At 44.4% G+C, this 25388-nt stretch overlaps 1 protein-coding gene across 1 annotated transcript in view; it reads right to left on the bottom strand.

The window, feature by feature from the left end:
• Positions 1 to 609: 609 nt before the first annotated feature.
• LOC117259768 (large neutral amino acids transporter small subunit 4-like) overlaps positions 610 to 25388 on the bottom strand; it is a 39509-nt gene continuing 14730 nt past the window's right edge. Inside the window, exons 3-14 of the mRNA XM_078167353.1 lie at positions 25139 to 25340; positions 24984 to 25039; positions 24661 to 24737; positions 10627 to 10719; positions 10301 to 10434; positions 9633 to 9844; positions 4569 to 4712; positions 3962 to 4088; positions 3739 to 3871; positions 3346 to 3419; positions 1948 to 2071; positions 610 to 1847 (exon numbers count right to left, since the gene is read on the bottom strand). Coding sequence (XP_078023479.1) covers positions 1686 to 1847; positions 1948 to 2071; positions 3346 to 3419; positions 3739 to 3871; positions 3962 to 4088; positions 4569 to 4712; positions 9633 to 9844; positions 10301 to 10434; positions 10627 to 10719; positions 24661 to 24737; positions 24984 to 25039; positions 25139 to 25340 — 1538 coding nt within the window. The 3' untranslated portion in view covers positions 610 to 1685. The remainder of the gene's footprint in view (positions 1848 to 1947; positions 2072 to 3345; positions 3420 to 3738; positions 3872 to 3961; positions 4089 to 4568; positions 4713 to 9632; positions 9845 to 10300; positions 10435 to 10626; positions 10720 to 24660; positions 24738 to 24983; positions 25040 to 25138; positions 25341 to 25388) is intronic.

Below are 25388 nucleotides of genomic sequence, written 5' to 3'. Positions count from 1 at the left end.
TCTCTGTATGGCATCTGTAGACAGCAGGTTGACTCAAACAGATATCTTTATCTCCCTGTATCGTGCTCTACACACTCTGTGCTCCTCCTCTGGAATTCACAGAGACTCCTTATTGTGTGTGTTGAGTCTGTGTTGAGTGTGTGTTCATCAGCCTGCTACCTTCAACAAATCTCCCTTTGTGTTTGTAAGAGGTGATTCAAGTTTCCCAGAACTGCTGCTGCTGCGGCTGCACTTTGTGTTACGGTGCAGAATTACCACAAAACTGATAAGAAGCCAAAAGCAAAGCGGCCACGTGAAGCAGCGACCTGACTGGTTCTTTGGAATCCACTGTGTCATCGGTTACTGAAAAAGCTCTCGTGAGGAATTTGACGGCAATCTGTTGCCTTTGTGGTAAAATGACCTCGATTGCCTCTTAAAGCAAAACGCAGTAAAAGAAAAAACACATTTTGTGATTCAGCTAGCACCTTATGATGAAGAAATACAGTTCAGAAGATGACACATCTGCCTCTGTGTGTGTGTGTGTGTGTGTGTGTGTGTGTGTGTGTGTGTTGCCCAGCACGTCCCAGAAGCACTTATTGCTGCAACGAATCAAGACTCCAAATTCATGAGTGTGTAGCGAGTGGAATAGATTTAACACCAGCGATCATATTGCAAGGAAATACATTTAAAATAAAAGGTTACATATTTCATACTTAAAAGTAATATGAGCTAAAATAAAAAAAATAAAAACACACATGGCACGTTGAGGATGACTTCCTGCACTGAGTGAAACTGTAATATGGGACCAGCAGAGTCTCTGGCGTCATGCAGGATCTAACCCCCAGACACACTGCGTTACGTGACACACACACGCAGAGACGCTGCAGTGGTTTCTTGACTAACTCATGTGTGCATCATGCCATGGTTTCAATCTGAGCTGCTACCAATACTGCTGTCTGTGGATTCAGTTAATGCCCTCGAGCACGAGAGGAAGCAGAGATGCCACGACCAAGTGTGTGTGTGTGTGTGTGTGTCTCCCAAAAGACATTTAAGCCCAGACGCCAAGCAGCCCTGTTAGACACGGGCTTGTGCTGTGTGACAGAGATGACATGAACCGCATCTCTGACAAACCTGGACCAATCGGACAGCAAAGGTTGTCATGGTTACGGCTGTTCGTGTTCTTAAGGTCACAGTCAGTTTCTGTGAAGTGGCTTTAAAAGCACAATGTCACTGAGATTTTTTTTTTTTTAACATCTGCTTCCTCTTCGTTGTGGCTTTCCATTGGCTGGCATCTTCTTCTTCTGTGTTTTTTTTTTTTTTGTTTTTTTGTTTTTTTTTTTACGTTGGACTGGCAGAGGGTGAAACCAGTCGACCAATCAGTGACAGATATGAGAGGGTGTGCAGAGGAGTCACTCAGGGAGACGTAAAAAGTCCATCATTGCTTCTTTCTCCCGTTAGTCTCCTCAGCTGCAGTCAAAGAAGTGGGAGGTGTGTGTGTGTGTGTGTGTGTGTGTGTGTGTGTCAGGTCTCTCACACTGTCTATCATCAGAGAGGGTGAGACAGGGTGTCACAGTGGTGTACAGTATGAAATATCCTAAGTCGTCTGAATGCAGACGAGCTGAGAGGTGCCCTCCGCCATCACCCCTCACCTCTCCTCTCTCTGTCCTCGTCAGGTTTTTTAAAGGATCGTCCTTCTTCTTCACGGTCTAGACGTAGGCCTCGGGCTTGCTGTCTTCGTTGATCTTGACGTAGATCTTGGGATCCTCGTCGCGCTCGTCCCTGAGGCGCTGGAGGTGGCGGCTGTGGCACAGCAGGTACATGGGGAGGCAGAATCCCAGCATGCTCAGCGCCAGCAGGCCCACATTCACCTGAGGACGACATCAGGGTCAGACAAAAATCTAAATACTCCCCACAGCGCTCGCTCCGTTACTCGTGTAAGCTAACGTCCATATGTGTGTGTCGTCTTACCCAGAGAGGGTCTCCCTCCAGCGGCCCCACCATGGCCATGAAGAGAGGCTGCTGCAGCAGGGCGAACAGAGCGCTGATCAGAGACTGCATGCCTGTCAGGCTGCCAAACTGAGAGGACGGGTACCTGCAAGGGACAAACAGGTTTCATAACTAACCTGAGGTGGTATTTGAGTTTTAAACATCAGCTCCGTGGTGATGTGGTTCAGTTATATGGCCAAAAGTATGTGGACACTATTGACATAGTTTTTGTAAACTGTTTTTCAGGGTTCAGACCAAGGCGAAAAATCTCAATATTACAGAACATAATGATTTTTTTAGCCAATAATGTGCTTACAACTTTGTGGCAGCAGTTTAGGGGAGGCATGCTAACACGCTCATAAATGACCATTTCTTTAGATGCTATCTGTGTTAGCGATCCAGCTAATTCATTTAGTCATTTGGCAAAATTCTGCCATAGATTACTGTAAAACTTAAAATAATAGCCCAGGGTATTATTTGTTTAAATCACTAAAATCAACGGGCCCATATTTGGGACAGGCCTTTAATTCCTTTCACACAAAACTGCTGTTCAGGATCAGGAAATACTCTGGAGAAGGTCCATCTCTGGTGCAGCTCGGCCTGGCGTGGCGCATCTAAACTGATAATGGAAACGCAAATCAGCTCGGGTATAGCTTGACTCAGCGTGGCTAAAAAAGTGACGATGGAAAAGGCCCACAAGGGTGACGGGGGGGGATCAGACTAGCGGGCACCTTATCCTGCTGCACTGAAATCACACCGCCAGTAATGTTTAATATTTATTCTAACATTGTGTGTAATAACTTTTTCATTTATTTATTTTATGTGCAATAATTTTAACTTATTTTATGTTCACGGCACATGTCGGCCCTGCCTGTGTGTGTGTGTCTGTGTGTGTGCGTAGAGTATGAATAAATGATATCTAATCTCCTCCTTTATTATTTATTTATTACTTTTATAATAGGCTCCATTTGTATTTATTTACAATGACAATGAAAAGGAATTGAATTTAATTTCAAATCACTGAACGGTCTGAGACCTGAACATAATCCACTAGTCATTTCTTGAAACCTGCTTATATTCAAAGGTATTCTTTTATTTTTTAAAATCATTTTATTCATTCTATTTTGTTTAATTTTACTTATTTTACTCTGTCATATTTAACTTTCAAACTATTTTTAAATATTTTTTATCAGTCTGCCATTTTTTAATTTGTAAAACACTTTGTTTTAAATAAGTTTATTATTATTATTATTATTATTATTATTATTATTGTAATGTTTGTGTGTCTACATACTTTTGGCCATGTTGTGTAGTTAGTAAACGGTATATCTCATGGTATAAGGGGACCACACAGTATCTTTTCAACACGTTGACACTTACACAGCAGCGTAGAGGCCTCCGACGGCCGAGTGGATGAAGCCTCTGACGATGGTGTGCAGGATGAAGGACAGAATCTGAGGAGGAGGAGGAGAAAAGTGAAGAAACATTATTTTTAATTAAGTACTTGTTGAGGTCACAGCCGGCTCGTCCTCACTGAGAAACTTTTCATGGGAAAAAAAACATGCAGTGACTCTTTTGTCCAGTAGGTGTCAGTGAAGCACTTTGTGATGTCAGGAGCTGCATTGCCATTTGAGGGTTTCCTGTTTGAACATCGTGTACGTCTCTTCATCTCTTTCTTTCTCTGCAGTGTTGCAGACTCGGGGCTCCAGCTGCACATGTGCATCACTTTAAAGCTTTAAAGAATTCATATAGTTCGTGTGTGTGTTTGTGTACCTGAAGCGGCAGGCTGGGGACGATGCAGGTGACTCCAAAGCCAACCAGGAGCAGGTTGGTGAAGATGAAGGCTCTGGTGGCGTTGACGATCTTCTGGATCTGTTTGCTGGGGCGACTTGGTTGACCAGGCTCCCTGAGAGAACAGAGAACAATAAAACAGAGTCAGGCTTTGATGCTTTTTCCTCTTCTTTTCCTCTGAGCGTGTTCATGTGTGCATCCTCACCTCTTGGCACACTTTTCATTCTCGTCCTCGCAGTCTTTGAGCCTCCAGTCCATGACGTAGCCGATCACAGGAGAGGTGACCAGACACAGAAGCTGGAGCACGCCAAAGATGGACGTGTAGACGCTCACTGAGAGAGAGACGACAGTGCGAACAGTTATTTTTGTGTTTTTATATGCTGAAGTTCATCACGTGAAATGAGTTTGGAGGGCGATGCACGTCGACGCAAGCAAACACAAGGTGGACAGACAGCGAAGGGGAAGGGCGGAGGAGTGTAGGTAGTTAGATCTTTGTTAAGTTAAGCCTGAAGTCTCTTACCCACGTGCATCTTTTCCACTGCAACAGCAGCAAGAAGCCAGCATGACGAGGAAAGAGAAACAAACGCAAAAAGGAAAGACGGAGCTGAGTTAAGACCAAGTGGAGAGCAGCTGAGAGATGATTGTTAGGTGTCAGAGCGCAGCAGAGAGCAAACATACAGAAGAACATCCACTGCGACACAGTTGACTGAATATCTGTGGTCAGACGGGAAAGATAAATACAACCACTCCCTGAACGCCACCTGTGTTTGCACCTACAGTTTAATCCACAACATGCTAGCAACAACACACACCTGTGCCGAGGTCTCCGTCCGTCAGGGACTCCAGGATGGTGTTCATGGCGCCCATGTAGAAGATGAGACGCAGCTGGGTCACACACATGGTGATGAGGCTCAGAAGGAAGATGGGACTGAAGATACTCTTCATGAAGGACGGAGCTGCAGGGGAAATGAAAGATGTTGTTACAGTCAGGGGTAGATCGAATCAGTCGGTTTCTTATCACATACAAGTTACTGGCTGCAGTCTGTTTGTTCACATTTCACAGGACCAAGATTCTTTATTTATTTTCTAGGTTAAACATTGAGTCGCCTACTTCAGATCTCTGCTTCAGGGATTTTCCACCCCGAGCAGAACACAGCTCTCTGAAGATGAACGAACACTTACTGCGGTCATGTTTAAAGACACTGAACACTGTGCAAAATATTGTCGATCAGCAGCTTCAGTACGAAACAATCAATCGATACGGCTCTGCCAAAACATTTGTAAGGCAGTGGATAAACTTCATTTGCCTCCTCAGTAGTTTCCACTTGTGTCTGGTGAGGTGATGCCAACATTTCTGCACAGGAGTGGAAACGTATGGAAATATGCGCATGTGACGACAGCGAGCAGGAGACGACTGAATGTGGAAAAACTGAGACACTTATTTTTCTTTAGACGTCTCAGGCTGTTTGTCATCTGTTCTGTAAATGCATGTTTTCAGAATGTGTTTGTACTTCTTGTCGTGCGGTGGTTTTACTGCTCTGCATGGGGTGCAGATTTCAGGCGGGATGCAGAGGACACGTCTGCTTTAATATTTAGAACAAGTGCATTTGTCTCCCCCGATAAAACATGAAAAAGGCAGAGGACTGTTGTGTTGACAAGATTAAAGGCAGGGCTCCCACACATAATCGTGGACAAAATATCAAAGCTCTCCCATGACCTTTTAAGGACCCATAATAAAAGTTTCATTTTACTGTGTCTGCTGCACTTCTTGCCGGCCTGGTTACAGCACTTTTCTCCACACACACATGCAGGAGAGTCTCTCTTCCCATAACAAACACCACCACACTACGTCACATATACACCTAACGTCTAAAAGCAGAAGGCTTGGCCGCTATAAGTCATGGAGAATGAGAACTGTGCAAGTTTTCCATTTGTATCAAGCATCAGATAAGTTGAGTTAATTTGCCTTACTTGACATTGCACGTCCTTTGATGGGACTGTTGCACATCACAGTGTCGATGCTGAAATGATATATCGTGCAGCCCTAAGCTGACGCATATCAGAGCTACGTTATGTCAACGACTAACTTGCATGAAAGGTTATCCCTGGAAGATTAGTGTGACTACTAATTTTACTACAAACTACAAAATTCCATGAGATTTCCAAAATGTTCAATGATTTTTGCAGGCCTGGAAAATAAGACTGTGACACTTTTCCAGGTCTTCCATGACTATGGGAACCCTGTAAAGACATTTACACCATAAACTGATGCAGGAAAGGCACAAATTGGTGCATAAAACTTCACCAGGACGCAGGAAATTACATGTTTGACGCTCAAAGTTTTCAAATGGAGAACCCCCAAATCCCCTAATTCAGTGGTTCCAAACTGGGTCGCGGTCCAAAAGTGGGTCGCGGTCCATTCTAAATGGACCGCAAGTGACTCACAATTGTGTCATGTGAGTGAGAGTGAGTGACTAACCGACAGCTACTTGACAGAGACTGATGACATGGCCAAACACAAGTATGATGCTGAACGTATTCAACTGTGGGACCTTGAACTGATGACTGAGGAGAAATCTCGACCCAGTGGCTGGACCAGTTGGGAACCACTGCCCTAATTCATATGATCGTCACCCAGTGTTGAAACGCAACCTACGCCCCTGCTGGTCCAGCTCACATGAGATCAAACTGGGCTGTATGTGGCCCGTGAACGAAAATGAGTTTGACACCTCTGACCTAAACCTGCCTGTTCATATACAGCAGCAATGTGTGTGACAATATGTGGAACGTTTGGTACCCCACCTATAAAGAGGCGTCTCCTGCCTTACCTCTCCCCTTTTGCTGTGTCACTTAATTTATGTCGAGTTTATATGGTTGTGTTTGATGGAGGGTTTTGTTTTCGCCATTTGCTGTCGGGAATAAACGGAGATCACCTCTGAAGATATCCACGATCTGGTCCTCTTTATATCAACACAACGCAGACATCACTAGAGTCCAGCGGTTACACATACCCAAGATTCTCTGTCTCTTTTCACCTTCCAAACACACTATGGAAAACTACCCCACTGTGCTTCCTACCCAGGGTAAACCTCCTGCTAAGGTGGGAGAGGAGTTTGTCATCTAAATATTCCCGCTGGCCCCCGGGTGCCACGGTAACACGTCTCGCCCTGCAGGAGAAGCAGAGCGGCCGGGGGACTGAGAGAAAGGTGGGTTCTGGGAAAAGGTTGATCATTAATCAAAGTTGTGAATCTAAATGGAGATTGGACACAAGTGCCCATATGGTGAAGCGCTGGACAAACCAATTAATTGTTGGTGCACAGATGGAGCAGATGGGTTTATTACCCAGAACAACAGGTATCCATGCGAGGCTTAATTAAGGGAATTGTTTGGTAACGGGTCACGCTTTTTAGAGGCATTTTTACACACGCTGCATTTTTTACTTCCACACCCGCGCTATTTCTGCCTCTGATTAAAGAGTCCACAGCTGGACTGGGGACCACGTGAGGCTGTGCCGATGAAAGCTAGATGTGGTTTAGCTTTTACAATATGCTCTTAGAGGGAGTGTGAATGTCTCTTCATGACAATCTATCCAATAGTTGTCATGACATTTACTCAAAACTACAAACATCAGCTTCATGGTGACGGCAGGGAAAGCCAACAGCTGTTCAGTGTGACGTGGTTGGACACTCCTGCACTGATTCAGTACGTATTTTATTTTGAAATTGAAGCAATCTATTATAAAAACAGACTTTGCTTATCTTCAGCGCTGCCTAAATATGTAGTTTACATACCGAACTGGAACACTGTGGCCACGCTGAGTGTTTCAGCACAGCCACATGATTTGTTTTTGTTACTGCTGATAGAAATAAAACAATAACATGTATTAAAATTCAAATCAGGCCTTTGAGCTCTCAGGAGACGGGAGGAAAAGAAACAATGCCTAATGAGTAAATATTCTGCAACCTGCACAGCTGCCGCCAAATTAGAGAGGAATGAGAGGGGGCCGGTGTGTAATATGGGCCCCTTTAAAGCTCCTGACAGACGGAACATGTCCAGCTGTTATGAAACCAACCATGTGCGTCCTGATTGCACTCCAACCACACACACACACTCACGGACACACACTTTGTGATGCTTGGCCCTCAAATCACAACAATGCCTCTCTGGCTCCCTGCCCGCACACCACACACCTGCTGAGCGGCTTTTCTAAGAACGGGGTCCGAACCAATTCCACGGTCCGTTTGCTACCAAAGAGACCAAGAGGGGAGCGACCAGGACCCCCCCACTGGGAGACCCTGACCCCGGTGTAGTGGAGCAGGGGAGGCATGGAGGTGTCGGGGTAAAGGAGGTTAGCTTAGTGTGGATGTGGGGCGGAGGTAAAGGGGCATTTAAGGTACATTAGGGATGTCAGGGTGTTTGTGCCTAATTGCTGTGTACAGATGTAGGTCAGGCCTTTCAGAGCTGAGAGGTGACGCTGCTGATATGAAGTGTATTGTATTTTCATCGTTCATGCATTTATTGTTCAGCTTATGGTTGTTGAAATGAGTCACTCTGAGCAAGATGTAATTAAAGAGGCTCTGCACCAAATTCAGAGTGTATGAGATGAGGTGTCCTAACTAACAGCTAGTGACGGAGTGGTGCAGTTTTGAGCTGAACTTTCATCTTCTGTGTTTCTATCTATTCTCATCGCTCGCTTTTAAAGGGCTGTAATGGACGAAGAACAGCTGATTTATGAAGTTGAATTGAGGAATTATCTCTACGATAGCTTCGTATCCTACGAAAACCTACATAAGGTGGCATCTTCCTGGAGTGAAAACGCCAACCAGTTTGAAAACTTTGTGACTTCATTTTCCGCTCAGGACACCATTACTCCACTAGATCTTTACTAGGGCGGCCACTTCATCAGTCGGAGATCCCTCAGTGGACTGAGATTGCTTCAAGTTGATCGATCACGTTTTGGTCCCCAGATTTTGATACAGAGTGAGTGCTCTTGACTTTCATGCTACTCTGTGGTACAGACAGCTGCAGATGTGACGAGGAGCAACTTTCCATAGTAAGGCTCTGAGACATCATGATCTTCTCTCTTCTGCTTGGAAGTGAATTTATAGCTCACAGATACTTAATATGAATATCTAGTGTCCGCAAAAAATGTTGTTGTACATTTCCGATCTGTCGTTAGCGCTGTTAGCTTGTTCACTATATTACACGAATGCCGCTGTCACCCTGACTGTCCCACTGAGCCCTGTTAAAACTTTATATGAAAGGGGATAAAAACGAATTGTCGCAAATTCATATTAAACGGTCAAATCTGATTCAATTGATAAAAATTTGGGGTCGGGAGTCAGGAGTCAGGTGCAGCCCTGATCTTTACTGCTGTATTATTGCTCTGAATGTTGCATACATAACCTTTAAATACTAACAAATTAAGTTAAAGAAGCTGTGTCAACTTGATTTGATTTGAAGTCTGTTCCATATGGCCAACCTCGGATTGTGACACATATTCATACAAAAATGTACGTAAAAGTGAAAATAAAAAGCTTAACGACTTTGCTCTGATTAGAGAATGTTATTAAGTGTTTGTAGGACTGTTGGATGGACATCTGTCTGGAAAAGCCTCTGTCCGTCACAGCTCTTTCAGAAAATCGGGCAAACTGAGCCGCCCTCCTGCCCGGTTCATTCACAACCAGCAGACTGACTCCTGAGATACTCGGATGAATATTCATAAGTTGGCAAAGGGGACACAACAAATAGTGGGACTGCCTTCGCTCAGGACGGGACCATCTGAGCACGAGGAGCACTTTTTTCCCTCTCTCTACCACCTTATAGATTCCTAACATGTCAGAACTTCTCAGTTCGACATTTTCTCCCAGACTTACTTGCTTCCTTCTCCTTGCACTTCACCTCCAGGTCCACAGTGGACAGACACAGCTTGTTGGCCTCCTGTGCGGCCAGGTCTCTGGCCGCTGGCTGCTGCTGCTTTATGGAGTTGCCAACGCTGAGACGGCGCCCCACTGTGGTCACCTGCCGGTAGAACTGCTTCCCTGTGATCTTGTGGTCAAAGCCCAGCCAGCTGAACTTGATCTTCACCCTGCAGGAGCGGCGGGAGGAGAGGAGAGGGTGAAAGGTGACTGCGAGCACAAAATACAGAGCAGGGGAATCTGCCAAATGAAGGGAGGAGTAGGGGGAGAAGGGCAGCACGAGAGAATGTCAGCAGAGGAAGAGAGGGAAAGGGAAACGACAGGAGGAAGCAAAGGATCCAGGTGATTGAGAGCAAAGCCGGCTGATCGTCTGGTTTTAAAGTCTTTCCTGTCTGTAGGGCTCACTTGGCCTTCGCTGCATTACGCCGGAGTTTACTGTGTGTGAGTGTGTTTGTGTGTGTGCACTGTGGAGAATGCAGACCGTCTAGGCTCAGGCACTCTACAGCAAATATAACCTGAGGTCAGGTAGAAGCATTACTACGACTGCCTGACAGTGATAGCTGGAGGCTACAGAAAAGTCTATATGCCTTTGTGCATGAGAGAGTGAGTGTGTCTATTCGTCTTACGTGAAGTCCATGTCCTCCGGGCCGGGGAAGGGCTCCAGAGGCCAGTTGACGAAGCAGTTTAGGAAAACGAGGCATGCGCAGGCGGCCCAAACCATCAGGATGGTGATGAAGGTGGCGCCCAGATCATAGATCACCTGCAGGCAGACAGACGCAAACAGACACATCATAATGGAGAATCAATATCCCATTCTGAGGGAGCAGCGTCACAGTCTCTGAGTTTGTGTTACAGCATCGCCTCTCAGGAGGATTCCTTCTACGATGGATCGAGTCGAATGAATATTTTGGGGTGAATCAAGAATCTGGTGACAGCACAAGTCAAATATTACCTTGATGCCGGGGAAAGTGACGGCGGAGGAGGCGTAGGAGCCGATCATCAGGGCGATGAAGGTCGACCTCAGGTCTCCGAACATGTTGGGGAGCTACGGAGAGAACACAAACAACACATTAGTTTAGTAACTTAAACACACAACAAGTTCATATTAACACACATAGAGAGCTGGTCCTTGTCTAGTGAGATCAGCATGTTCACCACCATGTTTCTACAGTAGCTCTGAACAGACAAACCCAACACTGCTCTAGATTGAGCCATTGGCGTCTTTGCTTCAGCCACTGAAGTTCGCAGCCCCTTTGTGTTGAGCAGCAGCTGAAAAACACTTATTTCTAATGTAAGACTTTTTTGATCGTCGTGGTGAAGAGGGAGCTGAACTAGAAGGCGAAGCTTTCTATTTATTGGTCCATCTACGTCCCAACCCTCACCTATGGTCATGAGCTCTGGGTAGTGACCGAAACAATGAGGTTGCGGATACAAGTGGCCGAAATGAGTTTCCTCTGTGGGGTGTCTGGGCTCAGCCTTAAAGATAGCGTGAGGAGTAACACAGACTGGTCTCAGATTTCACTGTGGAAATAGAGTCCTTCAGTAATGAGAGCTAAAATCCAGAAATGAGTTACATCTTTTCACTACCAGTTCCCTCATCTTGAAGTCAGCAGGTTTTTTAATGGGTTTTTAGTTAGTCATCCGAAACAAGGTCCGTGGTTAACACATGCTGAAGAGACTTACATGTTTTGTTCTGCAGCATAGTAAATTCCCCAATATTGAACTTTGAAGCTTAGGTGCTTGCTAACAGGTGGCTAAATGAGACTACAGAACGTCATCCCACTGAACACAGCTTTACAGCCTCATTGTGGTGGTGAGGTTAAGTCATGCGACCACAGTGTAGTTCGTTTATAGCCTGACATTAACTTTTAATGTCTGGCGATTGTATTGAGGCCTCAAAAATCATAAAAGTGGTGTTAATTTTGTGAAGATTATCGAGCTGAACAATAAGGCTTTTTGATAAGGGAACCAGGGCGATGCTGACTTCCACGTCGGCCTACGGAAAAATGTCATCCCTGGAGCACTCAGAGGAAAAAGCTTTCTGGGTGTCACTTCGGTGCTTCAGTGATGGAACAAGTTTTTTGCCTTTGATGCCTCTAAAAAAGTGTCACGGACTCGGCACACTGTGCTGCGTTATTAAAGAACACAACATATCCAAATGATTTCACAGGAGACAATCCCCCAATCCCAAATGGATCCCTTACAGACTCGTCGACTCAAGCCCTAAGCCCTTACAGACCTAGCACCAATTCCATTTCTTCCCCTTAGCCCTTGTCTTGGCTCTTAACCTGGTTAAGAGCTAACCTGACGGAGAATTGGGACACCACTTCCCCTCACGTGAATGCACAAAACCAAGGGGAAGGACCAAGACAAGGGCTAAGGGGAAGAAATGGAATTGGTTCTAGGTCTGTAAGGGCTTAGGGCTTGAGTCAGTGAGTCTGTAAGGGATCCATTTGGAATTGGGGAACTGTCATTTTTGACAGAGGACATAGCACTTTCATTCTTTTACAAATTAAAAATTGAATTAAAAACAAAAAAACCCCTGGGCACTAAGTGTAGCAACAGGAAACAAACTAAAAGTTGCTGAGAGGCTGATGCTTGTTAACTCGTCTGACACGCCAAGAGAAGATTCGCTGAGATCCAAAAGTATGTTAAATAAATGTAAAAGGAATCAACTTATAACGTTATATCCATGTGACCCGACTCTCCTAATAACTGCAACCACAAAAAATAATAAATAATAATATCCCAAAATACTAACAAAAAACATTTAACAATTAGAAAATATAAACCATAACAAAACGTATTAATCTTACAAGATTCATTCTTATCTAAACTAATTAATGATACTGCTTTACTCAGTCTGGTACAAGCCGTTAGCGCATGGTGGCTAATGTTAGCCAACTGCGTCTGTTTGCTGACTGTGTAACTCTTCAGACAATTGTTATCTGTTATCTCGTGCACGAATGTTTGTTGACATATTTCCTTCCACACACATAATCCACAAAAACCTGCATAAAGATCCAGTGGTATCCAGGCGAACACTTCACCCTGGTGCTCTCAGTTACAGAGTATTGATGGGCCTGTCACCACAGAGTACGGCTTGTCCTGTGTGCAGCAGGGTGTTTGTTTGTGTTGCAGCAGCTGAAGTGGAGCAGAGACAGAAAGCCAGAGGTCTTGCTCAATGACGTTCATCCCTCATCTTGAGACGGCACAAGAGCACATACTGTTCTTAACTTCAAACCGTAAACAGCCGTCTTCAACAAGTCACAGACAAAGAGCGTAAACTGAGAGCGCCATGTGGCTCAGATATTTATTGTCTCTCTATCAGTGTGGTGTTTAATTTATGCCATCTGGTGAACATATAGTTTCAACATGGAGGAGAGGAATCAAACTCCGAGCCAACAGCAGTGAAAGAAGTGGGGGCAGGGAGCTAGAAATCTGAGTGTAACGTTATTATGGGTCATAAATAGCAACACCGCGCTCAGAGTTCCTCTCCAGTCGCTCTCCCATTGTATTCATCTGTTCGTCCATCCGGCCGCTGTGCTCACCACGGGGGTGCAGCTTGTTAGGCAGCTGCTTGAACCCTCTCACCCCACACAGACGTCACTCCCCGGATTAATTGGACCAAAGGTGAACTACAAAAATTACTACGTCTCTGCCATGACATCCAAAATAACAAGCGCTCCGCTCCTGTTTATCTGTAGCAGCGCTCAGCTGGAAGAGTCCACTTGCGACACTTCACAGCAGACTGACTGACTGACTGACAACACTGCGGGGGGAGACAGGTGACCTTTGGCCCAGTTGGCGTACAGGAGAGGAGAGGACACACAAATGACCAGCTCAGCTTGTGTCTAGCTCAGCAGACTTGATGTGGTTGTGACGCATCACGGCCTTGATAGCTGTGCAGAGTCAACAGGTTCAGATTTCCCCACTGTCGCCCTGTTACTTCCTCATCCTCCGGCCACTGATGACAGCTCACTTTTTATGTCCAGTCTTTTGCAAGAGCTCTATGCAAAGTGAAAATTCTTGAAAAGACTTTGGTATGCTGTCTGAAAATTATCTGTATCAGCTTTCCTTTGTAACCACTACAATAAGAGTTACATGAAGATGTGAATCAGCTGTTGATGTAGCGCTGAAGGACCGTCTCTGTGAGCTGATCCCCTCCTGCTCTCTCTGCCCAAGGACACTTCAACATGTGGACTGGAGGAGCCGGGATCGAATGTTCGATATTCCGATTAATGGAAGACCCACTATAACGCTGAGTCACAGCCGCCATCTTAGCTAGTTTGGCTACAAGATGACGTCAGCTCGTCTAGTTATCTGCTTTAGTGTTTATGTTTCATACACTGCTACATGTAGCTACATGCTAATATCAGGGAAACATATAAACTTAGCTGCTGATGTTGTTGATTTCTCCCAGATTTCAGGTCATATTCCTGTTGGAACATGTCCAGTTGTGAAGATTTTGGTTTACAAGCTGTACAGTGCTGTTGTACACACTCTTTCCCCAACTGCAAGCAAACTGCTACATGTAGCTACATGCTAACGTCAGGGAAATACATAATCTTGGTTGATACTGTTACAAGTCTGCGTAACTCTGGCACTGGCTTTCTTTATTACAGTGGCTGACACGAAAACGCAAACAGCCCTTTGTGTAGCCAGTGTTTGGTTTGTCTGTTATGGGCTACTGTAGAAACATGGTGGTCTTCATAAACAAAGGCCAGCTCTATGACGCTCTATAAACGGCTCATTCTGAGGTAACGAAAACAAAACGATTCTTATTTTCAGATGATTATACACTAAAGAAAACATACTTATTATATTATATTATATTATATTATATTATATTATATTCAGCCCTAAATCCGACACACTGGACCTTTAATTTGGAATAAACAATAAAACTAGTTGTACCAATTTAAGAATTCGTAACCAATTTGTTGTGTTATTTTGACATGTTGTGGGGAGGGCGGGAGGTTACAATTTTTCAAAGTCAAGAGAAGGGCTGAAAGAAACTTGCTTTTTTGCAAAGTGCATAATAAAGTTCAGCCCTACTCACCACCTCAATAACTTTCATACGGTCCCTAAGTCACTACAGTTCAAATGAACAGTTCCCCAAGTAGATTCCAGATACAAAGGAGTCAGGTCACTGCAGTGTGGATGAATCAGTCGCTACCCTCTCTGCCATTCACCTCCTTCATGTCTCTTCCACCAACACACCATGGCTTGTTTATTCAGTCTGGGAACAGGTTTACTGGACTCAGCACTGTACCCGCCTGCGATCATTTCGCCAAAGGCATGGGTGAGTAAGAGAGAACAACAAAGTCACATGAGCCACCAGTGCAGCGCCAGAGTGCAGACCTCAAACCATCTGTGTGTGTTGCAGCATGCCAGTAAAAACCACTCCTAGTGATGCTGAGCGTTGGCCTGACACAGCGATTACGTCACACCGGGATTTTCTCTGGGTTACTAGGTCTGAGTCACAGTCAGCTGAAGACACTGCTTCCCGAAAACATGTCACAAACCGGTTTGGTCTGCTAATCACAAAAGAAGAAGTGAGGATTAATGGGGTCGGCAACGTGAGGGTAATGTTAGCATGGGTGTGCTGATGGGAGGGGCGGCTGGCACGCTTGACGAGATAACAGTGTTTTTGTAGCTGGAGTCAATAACACATCAGTCAGGCGGACAGGTGAGTTTGGGAGCGTTAGACGTCCGAGGACAAAGAATCCTCTGTAACCTCGGGTGATAACAGACACACAACAAGCAACTGACAGCACAGTAACGGTGCAGTCACAAGATGACAGACATGATGAATGTTAATGGCATTATTAAAAACACACATCAGAGCCTATAGGTGATCTTTGGCGCCTGTGGAAACCTGCCAGCTACAGATATAAAAACACATTTTCCATCATGCTAACGCTCATGAATCCCATTAAAAAGAAGCAGAATTCTAAAAATGCATTGATGTCAGGTAAACAAGACGAAGAGTCGACACAGCCATGCTCTGTGAGGCAGTTTTCATAGATTTATAATAATACCTAAATACTGGATGGCAAGATGGCGTCTGTTGTCTGTGGAGTTGCTCGCCAGACAGAGTTTTTAGCTTCCGGGTTTACTACAAAAAGTAAAAAAAGATTGACTTCCTGGGTATGAAATATGTTGTGGGCCCCATAGAGCTAGTCTGGGGCCATTTAGTGGCCGTTTTGGTAAGGAACCAGGCCCACGGAGAGAGAGACAGGATCCGGAATACGATGGAGGCGCCTTTCCGTCAAAATAAAAGCACCAAGCTAATAAAAATGCGGTGAAACTTTTTAATTTAAGGAATATAATTTACAAGAAAAGCCCCATGCCATTAAGTTAACCTTTTTCTTTTATTGTAAATCGATGGTGCGCCAGAATTTAAAGTTTTACTTTGGTGAATTTGGTGAATTCCGGATCTGCTCTCTAGACCGGAACCAGAAAATTCAGAGTGAATGGAAACCAGGCTCTTCGCCGTACGTGAAGAGCCTGGTGATGCGAGGCTACCATAGAGCAAGCACAGTAGAGACCTCTGCCGGCTGAGCGTCTAACTTCTGGTTTAGCCCTCCGCTAACTTGAATGGGGATAAATGATTTAATTGTGCAGCTCGTCTAGACTTTTGGAATATTATTGGACTGAATGGATCTAATTCTGATTGTGAAACAAGTTATTTTGTGTGCATCCACCGATTTACAGACATCTATTTTACATTGTAAGTCTACGGAGAAAAGCCTTTTTGGGCCCAATGGCGTCACATGATGGACCCCGCAGTTGTAACTCTATGGTTAAGCCACTGTGTCAAATTGGCTTCAAAGCCCAGCACTGTTCCTGGGGCGTCGATCAGCATGCTAACATGCTAACACACTGGTTTGTAACAGGTATAGGACGATGTTAACCATCTTAGTTTAGCATGTTAGAATGCTAAAATTTGCGAATTAGAACTGAGACAAAGTGGGCCAACAACTACGGCTGATGAATATAGTTTGTAAACCAAATTATTGGACAAATTAAAACTGTGATCTGATGATGGTGCTACAACAAACTTTAAGGGATCACCAAAGTGATTAAAACTTGGTGTTGTCAAGACAGTGTACAGAGCTGTAAAGGTTGTCCACAATGATACCAGTTAGCAGCTAGCTAACTAGCTTGTCAGTTGTTTGGTCTGTGATGTAACAGGTCAACAGGAAAAAGGTCCAGTACTAACAAGCTGAAAGGGGGCATATCTCCACCTATCGTAGAGGAGTCGGACATACTTGGGTCAATAAATTGATTCCCCTCCTGTGCTTGTATACTGGGACAAGGACAGTAGTCCAATTAAAAGGCCTGGTCAAGCTGTAACTGTAGCTCCACTTAACTGTGCATGTATTGATTGTCATTCCTGGAGCTAGCTAAAGATCAGGATGTTGTCAGATTAAAACAAGATTGTCCTTCAGGGAACAGTGGCCTGTTTTAGTGACTTTCTAATCATCAAAAGAATGCACTGCCTGTGTTTCTCAACAGTCAAGTTACAATACATGATTACCCAGTCCCTAATCAGACACACCCCACCGTTTGCTCCAGATATTTCACCTAATTTCATCTCTTTACAACCTCATTTAACACCTGACTAATCACCTAACTCCTACTAGTTCTCTAACCTTGATGACATTATAAATATAAGATCATAAGTTTATCACCAGGTGAGCGACTGAGAGCAGACCTGTGTATATACCTCTCTAAAATAATAACACCAACCATCTACTTTGTTATTGCTTCTTCCCTGAATAGCTCTTTTGTTAGCTCTGTGGTCACGATGTATCCATGCAGAGAGTGGCAGGGTACACACACAGATGGGCTCAGTGTTTGGACAGCCACTAAAGGTCTATTTCAGCATCAGAGCAGTCACCTGGAGATAAGGGATCAGGGTTCAGTTGGCGGCGGCTGCAGGTGGAGGGTTTATTTCAGGGGGGGATGCAGGCGTTCATCAATAAGTGGATCTATGCATGCCAGGGTTTTGTTTGAACAGTATCCAGGAAGCTCGGGATTAAAAACAAGAGGCACATGGTCATGAGTCAGCATCACATTCTGTTTAGGAGTTCGGGGAAACTTGTGCAGGAGGCTAAAGTTGAAACATATTCTGCAGCATGGGTTATGTAGATGAATTCAACAAAAGTCTTCTTTGAAAAACTTTGCTTTCCGGCTAATCTAGAGACGTTTGCCCTCCAGCAGCTTTTGAGCCTCTGCCAAAATGTTGTGGAACAATTTACCAGCACAAGAACAGCTTTTGAACGGGCTGTACAGAGAACATTCAGAGAGCTGAACTCACTTAACCCAACCGGCTAATTAGCAACTGTGACCACGTTAGCATGCTGACATTTAACATTTAGCTCAACCTCACAGAGCTGCTAGTTAAAGCTGTAAAACGCGTCTTCAGCCAGGTTTACTTCAGGTGACGATAAGGTGCCTGCTGAAACCTGTTCAGCTGTGATTCGATCTTGTTTGGGTGAGAGTGTTGAATGTTATCAGCGCATGAATGCTGCGTTCACTGTACACCACGTGACCCACTTATAAATAATGAACATATTTGCTTGTAGATGTTGATTTCATCAGAGCTTCAGGGAGGACTGGTATCCTTTCCACAGTCGAAGTCTGTCTTGTTTTAACGCTTATCTTGTCACTGGGAACATGTTCTCAATGTCATCACATGTAAATGTGTTCTGCTGAGTGTAACATGAGTCATTGTAGCTTTTTTGCATATGAACTAGAATAAGGAAACTCAACTTGTGTTGCCCTGGGGCCACTTTTGCAAAATGACTGACAGTCATTGAGTCATGAATGACAGCCCTGCACATGGACACATGGGCGTTTCTGGGATCAGACATTTGGGGCTCAGCCCGGACCTCTATCCCCTGGTACAGTTTTTGATAAACAAGCTCAATTTTGATGCTTTTTAATGCACTTTGACACCTTACGCTGCCTTCACAACCCCGTGTATTACTTACAGCCTCCAGTCATGTCAATGAGAGGAAGGCAGCAGAGAGGAAGGGGTTTCAAACATGGCAGTAGAGGCATGACGCAGTGGCCGCCCACACGAACATGCCGAGCAGAGTTCATCATGTTAAATTTCTGGCAGTATCCATCTGTGATCAAACGATTAAATAGAAGGGGCGGGTATCACGGAAACAGAAAGACGACAAAATGGAGGAGTTGATAATGTTGGTGTCTGAATACCCGGAGTTGTACAGCGCAGCGCTAGTAACTTATGTTGTGTTCATCCTGGGAGTGAATAAAACAATTTGCGTGAGTGAGCTACATGTCAAGTCAATGCAATTAGACGCATATTCCTGCATTATGGACATGATGGACATGATGCAAAATCCGCGAGGTAAGATGTGCGAGTGAAGTGAGTTGTTGCTCTTTTTTTGCCAGAGGTGAAAAAGCTGAACTTCAGTGACCAATTCGTGCTGCGACAGCCAATCAGCATTGAGATCCTGCAGGGTCCTATGATGCGTTCGAGCTTATGAAACGAGTCAACACAAAATATTTTAGCGTTTAAGTGTTCAAAAATTTGCATTGTGTTTGAATACCCAGAGCTGTACAACACAGCACTAGCAACTTATGTTGTGTTCATCCTGGTGTGAACAAAACAATTTGTGCGAGTGAATTACACGTAAATTCAAGGTAAAGACGCAATTAGACAGGAATTCCCATCAGATGGCACAATAGACACGATGGACGCAACGTGAATGACGCAAAATACGCCAATTAAGTGGCAAGAATTAAGCGAGTACTGTGACACAAAAATTACAAGGATGATCACAGGAAAAACTGGACCTGCGATAACATTTACACAAAATTTCTGACAACTGATAAATTGTCCAAACATGTAGAAATCTTTGTTCATTTCAGTGATCTCCCTTGTCTCACAACAGTATGTCGTTACTAACATGGCGCCAAGCTAGCTTGCACTTCCGTCAGCAGCAGCTGCTTGTAAGAATGCTTTTATTCATGGAGAACGCTTTTGCAGGTAGGTGGTTGTCAGGCCAGTAGTTAATGTATATCCCAGTATGATTCAATTTATTTTACCTGTGATTTAAAGAATGGTTTCAGGGGCCACCCAGCACCCTGCCAGGGGCCACATTTGGCCCACAGGTCTAAAGTTGAGTATCACATAAGTAGAATCTAACTTCCTGCTAACAACTTTAGATGCTCACTTAGTTTAAAAGTTTCCCCTGTGACTGCAAACTTTTTGGCCATCCTGCACTTTGGCAAACATTTTGACTCTCTGGATAAGAGTGTGTGCTGAGTGTTGAAAATGGAAATGGAAAAAGGCCGAGCGTGAGGTAGCAAAGAGGCCTGGGGAGTGAGAAAACATGCTGAACCTCAGACGAGGGGCTGAAAGAGGAAACTGGACAGAGCCGTTTGAGAGCACAGAACAGAGAAATGAAAGAAGGAAGAGGGTTTGCTGCAGCAAGTGGAAACTTCAGTCGCCTGCTGCCGGACCGCTGAGAACCAGCTGTGACCGGTCCTGCCCAGACGCACAGGATAGGAGAGGACTCCATCCGTCATAAAGAGCAGCCAACTGCGTCTTAAGATTAGCAAACACCAGCTGATGAACACCAGACGGCATACTTCCATCGACCTGACATCACTTTTTGCTCCTTCCTTTTAGGAGTCTTAAAATTTTTAGGGCTATACTTTGTAAGTATTTTGGACTGACACCAACTGACTTCATCCCCAGTTATAGTGTTTCCACCAGAAATAATTTTTGGAAGGGTGGAGACAAGTGTTAAGACCCCTCTGTGTCTGAAAGGAATTTACAGTTGATCCAGCTGCACAGAAAACCACAAAAACACACAACCACCTGGAGCCAAATTTCACAACACTACACAGAGCCACTTGGGCGTACATATCAGCGACTGCTGCTCTGTCTGGCCAGCTCAGATCTCAAATTACTTGACCTCTGGCATTCATTCATCTCTTTTTCTTCCTCTCACATCTCCCTTCCTTCCATTTAATGTCCAGTGGAGTAAACAAGGCATATACTGTACTTCCTCCATCTCACCCCGCCATCTCCAGCATGGTAGAAATAATCCACAGACTGATCTCACTGCCTTTTTGCCCCCATCCCGTCCTCCAGTATAATCAAATACTGTGTGTGTGTTTGTGAGAAAATGTGCAGGACATTGAGATTTCTCAAATAAAAACCACATCTATGACCAGTCTGTGACGCAGGGGGCAGATGGTCCAGTGACACAGAAAAAAAGGGGGATTGGGAACAGAGGAAATACACATTAGAGATAGAAAGTAGATTATGGCAGCGAGTAGGGGAAGCAAACCCAGGAAGCACAGGGGGCTCCAACACGTGCCATAAAGAACAAGAGGAGGAGCTTCAAGTCTGTGGGCGTTGATGTATGTATGTCTGTATGTAGAGGCAGTGTGTGTGTGTGTGTGTGTGTGTGTGTGTGTTAACGTCTGACTAGAAAGGAGGAGAGACTCTCTGTAACATGAAGCTGTTTACAAGCACTGAAAGAGATGGAATGAAACACCCCACCCTCCTCCTCCTCCTCCTCCTCCTCCTTCCATCGGCGGGACTCTGAGTGCTGAATGTGCATCCACATGCAACAATAAAGATAAGAAATAAGAGAGAACGAGGGGACGGAGCCAAACTACTCTTTGAGCTCATTAGAGGTGCCGAGAAAGAAGGAGAGGCAAAAAAAATTAAAAGCACAGTGGTGAAAGACGACGATGAAAGATATCCCTTGTTCTAAATCACTTAACGTCTCACACTGGGTGATCTGAGCAGGTCAGTCTGACCTGAGCAGTTACAAAGGATGCCTGAGATGCTGCGTCAGAGCTTTTCACTCCCTGAGATGTAACCAGAATGTTACAGGCTTCTTAAAATAGTTGTTTTCCTCGGTAACGACCCGTGACCCAGAGATTCAGGAAAGGGCAGCAAGAGGGAAGAGCCTCAGCCGAGCATCCACAAAATATCACTGACTGCTCAAGGCTGATTTATAGTTGTGTGTAGTCTGTGCTATTGATCCCCGAGAGGAAACTGATTTGTTATAAATGCTCTGATGTAAAGAACAGAGAATTATAAGAGGTAAGAATAAGAGTATGAGTATTGATTTTCTTTATTATATAAATTATTAATATTACAAATACAAATTAAATTTTAAGCAGCCTGCTAGAATAATATAATCAATTGTTTTTTCAATCCACTATATACATTTTGCTGCAGCAAGGAAAAAAAGGCTGATATTTATATATTTCTTTATATTAATATTCATCTGATTAGATAAAACAGATGTTGACAAAGTTTTCCTTTAGGGACAGGATTTACAGTTGAAAAAAGGTAATAAATCGCAATGAATTCATCGCAATACGCAGCATATTTATGATCGCAATAACTCTGTATCCAACACGTATTAAATAGCGACAATATTAAATAAAAGTGCAAAATTCGGCTTCCTTATGACTTGCAAGGTTCACAGACAAAGACTTGTCTTTATCTGGACACCTTTCACCCACAAAAACAACATGCTAACGTTATTAGCACAAGTCTATGGCATTTTACATTGCACAAATTAGCCTAGCAGCTAGCTGAGTTTTCCTCTACTCATATGAAGCCAGGGACAACAGCAACATTTAACAAAGGTAACGTTACAAACTTCAACTCAACTACAGCTCACTGACAAAACAACTGTCTCGTACTAGACACATTTTCCTCACATATATGACATGCTAACTATTCTAGCATATTAGCTCGGGGACTTAGCTGTACTCATATGAAACCAGGATAAATCACAGATAAAATGTCGTTGTGAGGGGGCTTTATTTTCTTCATACTTTATTGTTTCTTATCTGTGAAATAAAAGTAAATAAAACTAAAAGATTTTTTACTGCAGGAAATGGTTTCAGTTTTAAAAATAAACAGGAAGTCTGCGTCGCCGCGTCGTGTAGCTGCACTTCTGGGGAGGTGCATGTCACGCTATATTGTAGGATATGCGCCTACAGAGAGACTATGGTGTAGGTGTGGTGTTGATTCTACACACAAGTACAAATACTGCTTTACTCTGCCTTGATCTCTCTCTCTCTCTCACACACACACACACACACCCACACACACACTGAGGCAGTGGTATAAAGGAAACATTTGTCGAGGCCTGCAGGGAGCTATAATTCAGCCTACTGTATGTTTGAGGCACTCAACAGCTAAAAAAACACACACACACAGTGCTGACCCAGTAACATACAGTACTGTGTATACACACAGCACAGTTTTGACAGTTGTGTGCAGCTCCAGCCTTGTTGACGGAGAGCAGCTGAAACTGGAGAAGACAAAAACAACCGGGCTGAGACTAAAGACTGGGAGACAGGGTGGGGGGGGGCGCAGTGGGATGAAACCAGCTGAGCGACTTCTGTGTGTATTTGTGTGTCAGTCAGGGTCCCAGTAGGCCGCCTGAATAGGAAACAGTGCAGCATGGGTGGGGAGGCGCACTCAGACACACACACTCAGTCAGTTCCCCTGTTGCTGCTTCCTGTTTGTCTCTTGTGTGACAGTCTGTCGCTGCTCTGTGGGTGTTTTGTGATAAAGTAACAGACTGTTGAGGCTGCAAACGACGGTGTTGCACAGAATTACCCACCATGCATTAGCTAAGTAACATATAATGAACAATCCACATCTGATGTTGTGTTTATGAGACAGATCATTAACTACTCTGTCGTAGAAATCGTGTCTCAGAACATTTTTACACCTTCAAATTGATCTCTATTGTGCTGCTAGAACAGTGACACATCTGTAGACATGCACTATACACACACATACACTGTAGATCCATGTGTGGATGAAATAATAATGAGTAGAGGTCTTTTTTTGGCTCCCAGCCAGAGCAGCAGAGCAGGAGTGAATAATAAATTACTAATGCAGACCCGCTGTCTTTAACCACCTCTCTCTCTGAAGTCTCTCCGTCTCACGTGGCCCCTCCTGTGATGCAGCACTTTCCCTCCCTGATGAGATCATCCTGACCACTGGCTTTCCTCTTCCTCTCCATCGCTCCCTCATCTCCTCGGCCCCTTTCTCCCAGCAGCAGTCTCTTGTCAACCGCTCAGCCATCTGTCTCCGCCTTCATCCGTCTCTTCCCTCTCTGTGATGCATCTGTCTTTCCGCCCGTCTCTGAGTCTCTGTCCACTGACCCTGTCGTTTTGTCCTCTCCTCATCAGTGTGTAATGAAGTGTCTCTTCACAGTGCTCTGATCCACTCTCCAGCCACTCTGTCATCTCTCGGCGCAATTTTTCTCTTGAAATCTTCACATCTCTTCCTCTCTATCCGCTAATCTCCATTTCATTTCCTGTCATATCATATCTAGATATTACACTATTCTGTTTTGCTGATATTGACATATTTTATTAGAAACTGCCTCTCTGACATGCAGTGTTGTCTGCCTCAAGTTGGGGACTTTTTCTTTATTTGCCAGGCGCTGAATAAACTAACACAGTACCTCATTAAAGTGTCGGGTCATAAGACAAAGTGGTACCAAGAAATGTATTTGTGCATCCTTGCAAAATCTATGACTTGTAGTAACTTACTGCGGGACTTGTCAGGCCCCTTTTCCACCAAAATGTGTGCCTGTACGCACATTTTTTAGACCTGGGCAAAACCATAAAAATCGGCTATAGACTCCTTTCTAATTGCCATTAACAGGAAAATAGGTTAATAAACAGTCGAAAGCAGCATGGAAGCCTGGGGAAAATTTTATGGTTACTTCTTTTTATATCTCTTACTTGTTGAGTGTGGCTTTCAAACTCAGAGCAGACTAATCTGGAACGATGTTTAAGTGCTGCTTGGGTGGTGACGGACGATATGTTGTGGTGGTGTTTCATTGCATCTCATCAGGTAAGGGGCTAAAGTTTGCATGTTCACCTGGGTGTTGTGTTTGAATAAACACCGATCAAAGCCGATAAATAAATCTATACTCACTGTGAGAGAAGTGAAGGTCATGCACATGCCTCCGAACCCATTCATCGCCAAAGCAAAGAAGATCAGGATGGACAGATCTGCAGGACAAAGAGCAGATTAGTGAATCACAGACAGGTGTGGCCTCTCTGTTGATGCAAAGTAACACCCACACACCGTGCATGATTAATTAAAGTGTCACCAATGAATCGATATGCTGTATGTGTAAACATGCCCAACACTGTGGCCTGCTGGCACGAACAACATGATTGAGAGCAGTGTGTGCGTCAGTGGCGCCATATGATGCCATTAAAGTGATGTATGTGAGATGACATTAAGATACGTACTAGCGGGATCACTGGCACCGTAGGCGATGAGGAGGCAGGAGAAGGCAAAGCAGGCACTGGTAACACACAGAATATAGCAATAAATATACCAAACATACCAAAACCATCCAATGTTGTATCACATCAAGATGAAAGACTTTCTTCTGTAGCCTTACCTGCCCAGAAGTCGGAGCTTCCGTGGACCGTATTTGTCCATGACGATGCCCATGGGCAGGGTGATGGCAGACAGAAGGAAGGAGCCCACAGTGAAAGCCAAGTTCAGCATCTCGTCTTGGTCCTTGCAGATGGGCCAGTGGTTCATATTCTGGTACTCCTCAGTTTCCACAAGGCTGGAGAGGGTGACGTTGGAGGTGTTTGCTGAATGGTGAGGGAAAGGAAAGAGGAAAAGAGTTCAGATTTAAACTG

This window comes from Epinephelus lanceolatus, chromosome 4, assembly GCF_041903045.1.
Source record: "Epinephelus lanceolatus isolate andai-2023 chromosome 4, ASM4190304v1, whole genome shotgun sequence".
Lineage (NCBI taxonomy): Eukaryota > Metazoa > Chordata > Actinopteri > Perciformes > Serranidae > Epinephelus > Epinephelus lanceolatus.
The sequence above is the reverse complement of the archived record's forward strand: the minus strand, read 5'-3'. Positions and strand labels throughout refer to the sequence as shown.